Here is a 13,634-nt window from a genome sequence, read left to right on the forward strand (position 1 = left end):
ATGTTCGGCCCAGGGCAGCTCCTGTCATCTCTGGGCCCTGGCATCCTCCACTCCCCAGCCGCTCACTTCTTCCCTGCTTTTCCCAGCAGGTTGGGTCCTCCTCAGCTATTAATCCCAAGTCCACTGCTTAGCTATGAGCTTCTGCGCACCTACCTGCACCCTGAGCCCTGCAAACAAGCTCTGCTGTTGGCCTCACAGGCAGCAGGCATGGTCCACCTTTCTGAGAGCATCGGTAAGAACTGTACATTTACTGAGTTTTTATAGCCAGTGTTCTTGGATCGCTGCTGTTGTCACACAAAAACCTCTTATCTCCAAAATAGGAACTTTACAGGAGATGGAAAAAAAAACTTAACCTGGAACCTCAATGGAAGTCAATGTAAAAGTCATGTTTGAGCATTTCTATTGGTCTGTTCATTCTGAAATGTGGACAATATGTAGATAACAACTGCCAGATTCACATTATGTCAAAAAAGTCAAAAACATTTGCAAAAATGGAGATGCAAGGAATTTCTGGAGCATTTCTATCGGTCCATTCATTGTGAAATTTGCAAAATTGGAGACATGAGGTTTTTGTGTGAAAGCAACAATGTACATTAAGGCAAGTGTACCATATTTGATACATATTAGAGTTTTTGATACATCTGCAACATCTAATTAAATCTGCCAGTAGGGACTTATAGTGTGCTAATTAAATACTTAAAATGACAATATAAATAAAATACAATAAATAAATATTAACTAAAATAAATATTACATTATATATAATAGTTATATATATATATATATATATATATATATATATATATATATATATATATATATATATATATATTTGGAGTTCTGTACCATTAGAGTACTAATTAAATGATTCATTATCTTAAATAATATAAAAATAATAAAAATACAATAGAATAAATAATTACGTACTCTGTTGGATTATCTGTACAGCAGAAAAATACATACAGATTTCTTTACTAAGAAATGACCTGAGTTAAATTTTTAAGGATCTTTAAGGGGATCTTTAAGTCTGTATATTTTAGTTAGTTTAACCTCTTAAATAGCCAAAAGTGTTATTACAGACTTCTATTACCAATGAATATCCCCACCAGCTTGTAAAGAAGTTCTCGTAGTTACTAAAGTGTTACTAAAAGTGTGTATTATGCTGTGAGCAATAAATTCCAAATATAATACAAAATAAAAGTCACATATGCAAAGTGATCAGGGTGAAATAAACACTCCAGTTTTAAAGAATTAGGCTTTTCTGGCACATACTTATTGGTTCAGGCTTTAAAGGGTTTATTTATGCACAAATCTCCAGCTTTAAGTACTTTATTTTAATTACTTATTATTTTTATAAATGGGAGAATAATGCTTTTAAAATGAGTTTGTAAGTCTTTTAGACCCACTTTAGGGAATAGAGCAGCCTATAAGATAATGTATGCTGAATGAGTGCTTTTCTCCAAGGCCAGTGAAGCGTCGAAACGCAGTGTTTTGCTTTGTTTATTTAGGCAATAGATTTTTAATAATGTACACGCAATTCACCGTATGAGAGGTAATTTGAGGATGGTGGTCTGCTCTCCGATAACATCCACCCTCGGCATTTTAATGGGACTCAGAGTGTTTACACAGGACCGCCTAACAGCTCGTAACTAACAATCAATTACCCGCCTCTGCTGAAGAGAGTTTAATGAACGCCGGCGCTAATTAGCCAATCTAGAGCCGTTAGTTGCCCGTCAGCGTTTGTCTAATTGGCCACTGTGATGCGGCTTCCAGATGAACCGCGGCCAGTGAAGCAGCGGCGCGCCAGGGCCAACTACAGCAGCTGGCAGCTGGAGGAGCTGGAGAAGGCTTTCGAGAGCACTCACTACCCTGACGTCTTCATGCGTGAGGCCCTGGCCCTCCGACTGGACCTGATTGAGGCCAGGGTGCAGGTATGACCTCTGGAGTTGGTTGGATTTCTGTTCCAGTAAACCATTCAAATGTCGCCTGGTGAGAGCGGCTGACAGACCCTGTGCTTGCCTTTACACTCCAGTCATTTGTGAGGTGAACTGCCTCCAAAGGCTGAGGGGGTTTTGCTGTATAGTCAGGGGAGCTGCCAGGGATTTTGGGCCCTGTGAAAAGGTGCAAATCGATCCCGAGCTAACATGCCCATGTGGGGCCTGTATGGGTAGCCCAACTGGGAACCATAACGTTTTGTTCTCGGGTTGGCTCCACATACAGATGCCCACCAGGGTCAGTGATGGAACCAGGAAGGGTTAAACATGGGCCCCATTAGGGTTGTACATTGCATACAGGGCCTAGATGGGAAGACTACGGTGGGCTGTAACAATGGGGCCCAATTGGGAAGGCCAACTGGGGCTCAGAAAAAATGCATGTACAAGCCCACTCAGAGCCCATGCCCACTTGGAGCCCACGCCTCCACCCATGTGAGCCCCATATGAGCATGTTGGTTGGGTCAGGTCTCCATTTAAGACTATTTCATTGGCTTTGTGTTCAGAACATTTAGCATGAAGATATGTTGTGACCTGAAATTTGCTTTAATTTATTTATTAATTTATTAATTTATTTATTTATTGCTGATTAACGGCAACCATCAAAGAGGAAAAAAATTTAACAATTATTTTTAATGATACACTATGGTTTTTTTTCTGGACTGGGATTCAGCCTCATTCTAGACCACAGAGCAGAATCTCCATTCAGAATGATCTGTAGTTCAGGACAGGGCTTAATCCCTCCATTAGAGTTCAAAAGTTGTGGACACCTGCTGATCCAGCATTTCTTCTGAAATCAAGGGGATTAACAGCCCCCCTTTCTAATGTTCTGGGAAGGCCTAAGGGACATTTCCGGGAGAATCTGACTGCACACAATGCAATTTCACTGATCCACAACCCAATGCTGAGGAGCCTTATACCCCTGGAGCTGATGTTCAGCTGTTTAACATTATGCAAGGTGACCTTAGGCTCATGTGAGATGTGCTTTCGAACAAAGCTACACTGAACAGCTGTCTATCACCAGTGTGTCATTCAGAATTGACCCCAACGCTTCCCTTAATGGACATGTTTGTATGCAGGTGTGGTTCCAGAATCGCAGGGCTAAGATGCGTAGGCAGATGAAGCTGCAGGGCCAGGCAGGAGAGCTGTGTGTTGGCAGGGAGGCCGAGGCCAGGCAGCCGACGCTGTCCAGCAGGGGCACGGACACCGACAGCAGCCAGGGGTCATGCTGGGACAGGAAACAGGAGAAGGGCGACCCCTCATGGCCAAAGCCACCCCCAGCAGCCGGGAGCAGCCCTGGGTCAGTGTCGGAGCGCCCCAGCCCAGAGGAGTTCCGCTCATGCAGTATCGCCAAGCTGAGGGCCAAGGCCCGAGATTACGAGGCCGAGATCCACAGTGGCGTGGCCAAGGCCAGCAGAGAGCGACACCTGACAGCGCAGGGGTTCTCCGGGGACGTTGAAAGTAACTGATGGAGAGCTGCCAACTGCTCACACGGCACTGCAACACAGGACGAGCGGAAATTCCTGTAATACCCGTTAATTTATTGTCACCTCATTATCACATAGCTTGGCTGTTCTTGGCTGCACTCACGGGGGATCGATAATGTGAGATGCAAAACAACACACAATTCCTCTCGCCCTCTCGGATTTAACTGTAGATACTGAAACTTATCATTTAATATGTATTATTTTATCATTTTCTCTGTATTATTATTTTTTTCTGTATTTAAGGATCGTGGCTTCCTGTTGTCCAGTTTTGATGTCAGTCGTGTAAATATCTGAGTTTCACAATTGATTATATTAGTAATCAAAAACATTAAATTCAAATTATTTTTGAGTGTTTAAAATTAAAATGGGTTTTATTATAACAATAACTCAAAAATCACAAAGCCTTGTATCTCCAAAATGAGAACTTTACATGCTTCTATCGAGCATTTCTATTTCTGTTTAATTTCCATTTATCCTGGAATTTGGACGAAATGTAGTAAACAACTGCCAGGTTCACATTATGTCAAGAAGTCAAAAATGGAGATGCTAGTCATTTTTGGAGCATTTCTATTGGTCATGAAATTTGGACAAACATTTGTGGGAAAAATGGAGACATGAGGTTTTTGCGTGAAAGCAACAATATATATATAAGCCTTTAAAGCTGAGCGTTCTATAATTGATACATATTAGAGTTCTTGAGACGTCTGCAACATTAGTGTGTTCATTAAATTATTCATTATCTTAAATAGTTTATAAATAATTTCAAAATCACGAATATAATGCACAATAAATAAATAAATAATTACGGGATAACATTAATACGAACAATAAAATCAGATACATGTTTTCTACTCTGGTGGATTATCTGCGCACCGCATGCAGCAGAACAATATATTAACCCTTTAAAGGCCAGAGTTTCATATTTTCACACATGAGGTTTCTATTGGTCCAATCATCATGAACCTCTGACACAAAATAAAGAACATGATCCAGATTCAAAAATAGACAAAAGTATTGGGACACCTGCTCATTCATTGCTTCTTCTGAAATCAAGGGTATTGAAGGCTGTCTCTTAGATTTTGGAGGAGCATTGCTGTGAAGATTTGATTGAATTCAGCAAGAAGAGAGTTAGTGAGGTTGGGATGTTGGGCGATCACCATCCCACCCCGCTTTATACCCCTCGCCTAGCCCATGCCTAGCATTAGGCATAGTCCTATTCTACTGGGACTAGACAAACTGCATGTGTGTGTGTGTGTGTGTGTGTGTGTGTGTGTGTGTGCGTGTGCATTTGAACATCTGTGTCAGCAATGGGTGCAACTTAAAGTAGCTGAACGCATTCATTAGAAGGGGTGTCCACAAACTTTTGGACACATAGTGTCAGGAATCTCCTTTACTGTTCAGGAATATACATTATCATCATGTAGTGGTGAGTGATAAAATATGTCATATAATATCACAGTATTATATATTTTTTGGCATCTGAAAATGTTAGAATGGAGATAAAAGAAGAGGTGGAGCATTTAAACAATTCTGTCAGCAACTGAGGGAATCTGATCATCCAGGACTAATTAAGCTTCGTTACATGGAATAAGGCATGTAGTTGGTCAGAGCTCAAGAAGTACTGCTGATATCTGTGAGACACAGGAATGATAAAGGAGGTCATTAATTTGGGTAAATATGGCTGACCAGTCACTGCTGATCCAGTAGGGAATTTATGACCAATGACTTTCAGAGTGATGAAGACCTAAACTACCCTAAACTACAGAACCATGCAGCGTCTTTATGATGGTCGTTTTCTGGTATACTGTTATCTATGGCAATACCCATCTGACCTGATGTTCATACAAGTGACCACTGCATGGAGTTATGACATTAATTTTTGTCAAGTTTTGGGAGGAGGACCATGCCCGAACTTCTCCTCCTGTCCCTCGAACCCGTATATACCCCTGCTTCAGAGTTTATACCCCTGTTTCGCTGTCCAATGAAAACCATGCATCTCCAAAGTGGCGACTTGACTGGAGAAAGCAAAAATGCTTTTGACTTTGAATGGAAGTCATAAGAATGTAAAATAAGAGTTTAGTAATTTAGGGTATTTCTATTGGTCCATTCATCCTGAGTGATTCACACAGGGTACAGAAGCAGCTAGAGGGTTGAAACCATGGAGAAAACTAAAAACAGACAAAAACACCTGCTGATCCTGGCCTTCCCAGAACATTAGAAAGGGGGGCTGTTAATCCCACTGATTTCAGAAGAAATGCTGGATCAGCAGGTGTCCACACACTTTTGAACTCTAATGGAGGGATTAAGCCCTGTCTTGAACTACAGATCATTCTGAATGGAGATTCTGCTCTGTGGTCTAGAATGAGGCTGAATCCCAGTCCAGAAAAAAATGGACCATAGTGTATCATTAAAAATAATTGTTATGTTTTTTCCTCTTTGATGGCTGCCGTTAATCAGCAATAAATAAATTCATTAATTTATGGAAAATTGGGTTTCATTGGACAGCAGTGAAATGTCACACTCACTCTCATCCCTTTCTTCCATCACTCACCACACCAACGGTAGGGCACCGGCCTCTCCTGCAACCCACAGGAAAGCTGACCCAGACTCCAGGCCAAAAATATTCTTAGTATGTTATATATATATATTATAAAATATTGAGTCCGCCCTCCCGTTCCATCTCAAATGTAATTATATTTAATATACTGCATTTAAATATATGGCTGTTTGATCTTTATTTGAACACTATCGAGAGCTGGGGTAACATAACTAAACCTTAGTCTTTCCATTACTCCAATTTTCTTTTGACAGCAAGGGCGTCCTCCTTGCTCACCTCCCGTGAGGGGACGCTGAGTGCTGTATTTTGACATCAGCTGGGGGAAAAAAGCTACCTGTAGATCCTGTTTTGACATTTAGCATTTTTGGAGTCTTTACTCATCCTGAGGTCTGCTCTTGGGCTGAACTTGCTAGGGTCGCCTCACCTGGCCAGTTCCAGTAAATGATTTAGCAGACAGTGGAACAGCAGCTGATTTCTAACTGTTCTGAGATCTTTTTAACCCCATTCCCAGACTCTTCTTTCTGAAGGCCTCCTCTGGAGGAGCTCTTTGGATCTGGCCATGATGGTGGTCTTCTTCACCACTCACTTCAACCATCAAGAGCAGACCAGACTAAATCAAAGTCCTTATAAGCAAGTGTGTTCACATGGCCGCCATCTTTGCAACACGGCCGGGCAGTTATTTCCAGCCACACAAGACCAGGCGTCTCTATTAATAAGGAGAGACTGAAATACTTGAAAGATCGCTGGTTTGAATCCCAGTCATGCTGCTAGCCATCGGCAGCCAGGGTCCCGAAAGAGCGTAATGGCCTTGTTCTCTCCAGGGTGGGTAGATGGTGCTTGCCCGTCCATCACTTTGCTGCGGTGCTGGCCGTCGCTGGCGTCTGCAGGCTGGTGCGTTGGAGCCGGGTATGCAGGCCTCCCCTTCAGGTGTGTTGGTTGCCTTGCGATGTTGCATCAACGGCAGTTCGAAAAAGGAGTGTTGGAGTGGGCCTTCACTGGTGACTGGCCTTCGCATACGATTGAGGAGGGGGGTTACGTTATGGGTTGGGAGCCAATCAGCTTACACTACTAGTTGAGGAGGGTCAGCATCTCTTTAATTTGTAGTGTTTGACTCAGTAATGCCCGTAAATGTGCTTTTCGGCTCATTATGGCTACAGCGCTTGGGCAGATCTCCACATCGAGGGAGGCTTACCCAATAGCATGCCGGCCTTCCTCCGCTTGCAGCTTAACCAGCAAGCTGATTGGCTCTTTTTGTTGAAAGGTGGTACTTTATCCGTAAATGGACGCTATTAAGCATTAAGAGAACTCCTATATTTCATATATATATATATATACATATATACATCAACCAGTCGCCGCTCTCCTCCTTAATAACGTCTCTGACTAAATGACTGAGGGTGAAATAAAATGGGCTCCTCCAGAATCCTCTCTAACCCCGTTCTGATCATCTGCAGCTGATGTTCTGCAGCTGGTTCTAATTTTAGGTACAAAATTAAATGAACATAACTTTGTTAATTGACACACAATTGGAGAGATTGGGGATTGGAGAGCTGGCTGTGTTGTTTTGGGGGAAACCCAATCAGAGCTAATAATAAAAGACAAATGTTAAAAGCTTTATTTGCAGAGGAAACGAGCGGTGAGCTCATCAATGGCCGCACCTTCAGTCGGCTATCCTGTTACACTGACACAGGATGTCTGCAAGCTGCCACAAGCTTGAGCTGAACACAATGGGGACGGTTGAAAAACGACTGCCCTCTCTGACAGAGGTGCTCTAACCAAGATTACATTCACAAACACACTTGTCATGTGTTTCCCTTCCCCTTTCATACAGTAGGTGCTGACTGTGTGAACGATGTGACGTGAACAACATAATGCCTTCTAGGAAAAACGGCAGGCACTGCTGGGTGCTGGAGTCTTCTGCTGGATTAAGTGACAGCTCTTTTAGGAAGGAGCTTGCCGTCATTCTGTTCTACTTATTAAGTTGTACAGGTTGTTCATTTATGTCAGTCTCTGGAAGTATGGCAGGATTTCTGAGCAACAGGGCCTCCAGTGGTGTGTTCGTTATACAAACCCCAGCTGCTCCATGTCAAATGAATTTCAGAGCATCTCAATAGGAGAATTTCCTGTGGGATCAGCAGAATTACTGCCTTCAGCTGCACTCAGCATTTCAGAGCTCTGTGGCCTTTCTTCAGGGTACGGGCCCTGGACACACCTTGTGGAAGATGTTTAGAGACAGTGTGAAAATACAAGGCAAAAGAATTGTACCTACCAGGGGTGTTTCTAGACTACTTGTTGGACTGGGGCACACACAGAATTTAGAGGGCCACAGCTGGACCCTCTGCATGCCTAATAATGGTACTAGTTATTATTATTATTATTATTATTAATAATAATAATAATAATAATAATAATAATATAAAATAATAATAATAATAATAATGATAATAATAATTGTTATTATTATTACAAAGAATGGTAATGAAATATGATCAAATGTTTTACTAGTTATTATTATTATTATTATTATTATTATTATTACTACAATTAATGGTAATACAATATGATACATTGTTTTACTAGTTATTGTTGTTATTATTATTGTTATCATTTTTATTATTATTATTAGTGGTAGTAGTACAATTCACAGTAATGAAATATGATACATTGTTTTACTAGTTATTTTATTATTATTATTATTATTATTATTATTATTAAATTAGAAATATTGTCACACATTTATAATATTTTTTCTTTTAGGGCTAATAATTACATGTGAAACTGTGATTTGTTTTTTTCATCATCAGTTCATGTTAGTTAGATAAGCCAGGCTTATCTTTTTACTGTTATACTGGTAATATCTAGATGCTCATTTTGCAAGCTATGGTTATCAATGTCTCTTTTATCAGCTAGCATTGTGGGAAATGTAGTGCCTATAGTGAACTTGAGTGACATAACCTTTAATTCTGCTAAACAGTCCACGATAAAATTGACTTCTTACCGCCGTGATTTTAGTGGTGCAGAGCGCAATTTTACAGGGTCACATGTTCCAGTAAATTGGGTCTAATTCCTGCTGAAAAAAAACAGCTGGTACCAGTTTAAGCTGGGCTCTGGAACCTGGTAGCTAGCTAGTTTGTAGCTGGTAGCTGATTCACAGGTAGTTGGTTTGACCACCTAAAACCATCCTAGGTGGTATTCTGTAAATAGCAGTGTAGTAGTTCAGGTTTGTTTAATGAAACTGTGAATTCTTATCAGCACATTCATACTTGTGCATGAATAGAACGTGTGAATAGACCATTTCTTTTTGGGCCTAAAAGGCTGTGATGTGAGGATGCCCCCTTCTGGTCCTGGATGTATCTGTGAAGACCATGCTGTGCTTATCACACACTAATCAAAATATCCCAGTGATCAATACAACACACACAGCTTGTGTATAGAAGTAAATTATATACAGGACTTATATAACTGTAGTCCTGTATTGGTCTAAACTGCTGTAATTGCAAGTTTGCTCAATCTTATCTCTTGGCTGTATCTATCAAAATCTGTTTAATAAGCAATGTGTACGTGTGAGGGTGGGAGGGGCTTACATACCTGTAAAAACATGCAGCTACATTTACATTTCCTCTTTTACCAAAACCAGTAAATGATCTGTATGGCCCAATAATCTCCCTTCAGGTTTTAAGTTAATTAAGTTTTTTACCTTCTGCTGTAAAGTTGCAAATCTGGAGATACTTGGAGATACTATGTTTTTGTTGGATACAGACAGTTCATTTGGTTTTAGGCATTTTTGGCCTGCAGTTAATCTTCATCTACTCTTTCTCGCTCTTTCTCTCTCTCTAGATGCAGGTACATATCGAGCAGTTCTTGGTGAGAGAAGTTTTAGGATTTAAAGAGATGTTAAAGTTTATTCCTGGACATTTTACAGAATTTAGAATTCCCAACAAGACACAGTTTTTAGATCCCCAGAAAAACGAGCGAGGACGTCTGGTGACCCCATCACATGTAACACAGTATTGACAGAGACATACAGTCATATTATACATACAGAGGCTATAGCAGCTAATGCACACTGACCAAACATGTTCCAGCAACCATGGTCAGATGTTCTCTCACTGGCTAATTTTCAGCAAAATTACTGACCACATCTCAGAGTAAACGGTCACCCACTCATCCAGCCCGACCTGCTGGAAGATTGCCCGCTGAGGTCCCCTCAACCTGCGTCAGACCAGCTGCCACCTACCAGTCTGACCAGCACGCCCCGCCCCCACCACCACCCATGCCAGACCAGCCGCACACCCTCCTACCACTGCTACCTGTTTAATGGCCATGTTCAAACCTAAATGGACTCTATCTAACTATCTGCCACTATTAATATCACCACTATTACCCATCATTACTCTGACCATCACTGCCATGACTATATTTAGTTATTCTACACCATGATTATTATATTATGATTATGGTCAGAGCAGTTCAACAGTTTAGGTGGTTTGGTAACTTTTATCAATAATCTATAAATAGTTCTGATCAGAGGAGGACGGGTCGGGTCCCCCTTGTGAGTCTTGGTTCCTCCCAAGGTTTCTTCCTCCAGCTCTGAGGGAGTTTCTCCTTGCCACTGCCGCTGTTGGCTGCTCACAGGGGGTCTTGGATCCTTCGTTCGTTATTTCTTTTTTCTGTCTTTTACTCATTACTAATTATGTAAAGCTGCTTTGAGAAGACAACAGTTGTAAAAAGCTATACAAATAAATTTGACTTGACTTGACATTTTCCTGCAGAAGGCTTCTAGCTCTGTGAGAATCGTTTTGTAGGCTCGCTGCACTGCTCTTACGAGGTCCACCTACGGATTTCTGGCGATGTGAGGCTGTGAGGGCCATGACAAAGCATAGCTTCAGCTCGAGCCTCTTTAGGTAGTCCATTGTGAATTCTGAGGTGTGTGTAGGATCAGTATCTTGTAGATGTTTCTTCAGCTTCAGATGGTGAGACGTTTGCTTCCAGGATTTGCTGTATGAATCCATTCTTTCCTCTACCTGTGAAATGCTGCCTGTGCCACTGGCTGCAACACAATCCCAAAGCATGATCCCATGCTTAACGGTTGTAAAGGCGCTGCTCCCTTTGCTCCAAACATATCTTCGCATGTTGTAGCCAAAGTTCTTTTTTTTCCATCAGTCCATCAGTCCAGTCCAGGTCATATGTGTGCAGCAACATAGAACAGTGAACAGTGCACCACCACTCCAGAGTCTGCGAAATCGTCCTGAAAGTCTTTTGCAATCAAACAAAGCTTTTGATTTGCCTTCCTAGAAGTCCTAAGAGCAGTTCCTAGATCTTCTGATTGTCTTCTTCAGCTTTGTATTATTGTAATATTATTTAATGTTCTGAGGGATAGGCAGCAGCTTACAGGAGCCCATGGTTTGAGGAGTCTGGTCTTTCCTAATCGGAGCATTGTGAATAAGCCACCATAGCTCTAACAAGCTTAATTAAAGCAACAGTATGTAACATTTATACTTTCAAATAACAGCTCCAAAATCATAGTGATGCTCCGATCACCTGTAACAGGAAGAATACCATTGCTGCCGTTGTTATCCTGAGCTCCTGCTTGGTAAAGCAGGCAAGATAATGCTCATGAGAACTGTATAACACTGCTTAACCCGAGTCATATTTGATTTATTTCATAGATCAAAATCTGGTAATCTACCACGTCAGTCTACATGCTTCTTTCACTTTCAGTGATGGTTCGGTATCTCTCAGCTTGTCCAGATAAACATGTCCTGACTGTAGGAGGAGCCCAGGAGCTAGACATGCCAATTGTTTCATAGTGTTGCTTTAAAGGTTTGGTAAAATTGATCTTGGAGCTCAGCTCAGATCAGGGTACCCCATCTGGTCTTGCTCAAAAAATGTTGAAGTCTCATTTTCAGCTTCATGCATTCTGGAGATCAGTTCATTGTCTGCTTATTGACATAATGTCAGTAACAGAAATGTTAACCAGGGTGCTTAAACATTTGCATGCCACTTTATAGAGTATGTAAAACATGGGGGTGTATGTTTTCATGCCTTGTTACTGAAAGAGTTAGCCAGCTATCCAGCTGCAATAATGAGCAGAAAAGTAGTTCGAGCTAATTTGCTCACTTCAGACTTCAGGCAGACTCTGAGTTTCCTTCACGTCCTGAAAACACAGATAATGCCCTGGACGGAAATGTTGACTGCATTCCCTCATGTTTAGTGTCCGCCTTGCATCGTGTGTCCTGGATGTTTCAGGTTTTTAATTGCCCACAACCGCTGTTCGAAACGTCCAGTGTCTTCAGTAAATAAAGGTAGGCAATTATCCCTCACTTTCACGTCTTTACATTTGCACTTCAGCACGGCTCACACGGTCAGCGCTGCTTTTGTTCCCAATTATGAAGAGCTGCAGAACAAACTTGCAGTGCTCTTTTTCGGTTTACGTGGGTAAACAGGTAAACACACCCCTTTGATTGGTTGGGGTGTCCAATGGGAGTGTATAACCAGCTGTCTGCTGCATTGCATTGTGGAAGGTAAAACTTATGGAGACATGATTCAGCTATGGTAGGGAAATTCGAACCATTCTTCCAATGATGTATTTTATGAGAGCCTAGGTTTACATTTACATTTAAGGCATTTAGTAGATGCTCTTCTCCAAAGCGACTTACAAGAGTGCTTTAGATACCTCTAAGTTTGGACTCTACTAAACACAAGTCAATATGGAGACCATGGTACTCTCAGAAGAGGAGGGTCTTCAGTCTGGGTTTGAGGACAGCGAGCGTTGGACTCTGCTGTTTGGACACCCAGGAGAAGTTCGTTCCACCACTTTGGTGCAGGACAGAAAAAAAATCTGGACGCTCGGGTCGAGCCGAGCCGTACTTGAAGCTGGAAGGGCTCTGGGTGCAGATCGGCTTTTGACCATTGCCATCAAGTATGGAGGGGCTGGCTGGTCCAGTCTTGGCTTTGTAGGCCAGTGTCAGGGTTTTGAATCTGATGCGGGAAGCAGCTACAGGAAGCAGTTCATCATATGGACAAAAGTATTGGGACTCAATCATTGTTTCTCAAAAATCCAGGGTGTTAAAAAGAGCTTATCCTGCTTTTCCTGAAGTAACTGCCTCTACTGTCCAGAGAAGAAGGTTTTAATTGCATTTAACAACAATAGCATACATAAGGCCAGAACTCCACAACTTATCCCAACAGTATTGTTCCACTGCTCCACAGCTCCTCAATGCTGGGGGGGGCTTTATACCCCTCTAGCCCACGCCTGGCATTAGGCAGCATGTAGTGCCAATAGGTTTGATGTTTATCTGCTCCAGAGAGTCCTATTCTATTGGCAGTGCTTCTCTACAAGGACTAGACAAGCTGTGTGTTTGTGCCTGTGCATTTGCACATCTGCATCAGCCACAGGTGCAACCTAAAGTAGCTGAAGGGGAGTCCACAAACTATATTTGGACATATAGTGTATATGGCACATTGTACAGTTCTGAATAGCGGTGAATCTTCCCTTTAGGTTGGTGAATCATCCTCTATGTGACCACACTGCCCAAATGACAGCTTTTATAGGTCAGAGCAACAAGCACTCTTTGTTTACTGGCGGCGGCCTAAAAA

At 41.8% G+C, this 13,634-nt stretch overlaps 1 protein-coding gene across 1 annotated transcript; it reads left to right on the forward strand.

Annotated features, from left to right (window-relative positions):
* LOC140551486 (uncharacterized) lies at window positions 1-3,822 on the forward strand. Its single transcript, XM_072674930.1, has 3 exons — window positions 1-232; window positions 1,774-1,931; window positions 3,071-3,822. The coding sequence occupies exons 1-3, from the start codon at window positions 1-3 to the stop codon at window positions 3,458-3,460; spliced, it is 780 nt and encodes a 259-aa protein (XP_072531031.1). The 3' UTR covers window positions 3,461-3,822.
* The last annotated feature ends 9,812 nt before the right edge of the window (window positions 3,823-13,634 follow it).

The sequence above is a fragment of the Salminus brasiliensis genome, chromosome 3 (genome assembly GCF_030463535.1).
Source record: "Salminus brasiliensis chromosome 3, fSalBra1.hap2, whole genome shotgun sequence".
In the NCBI taxonomy this organism is placed as follows: Eukaryota; Metazoa; Chordata; class Actinopteri; order Characiformes; family Bryconidae; genus Salminus; species Salminus brasiliensis.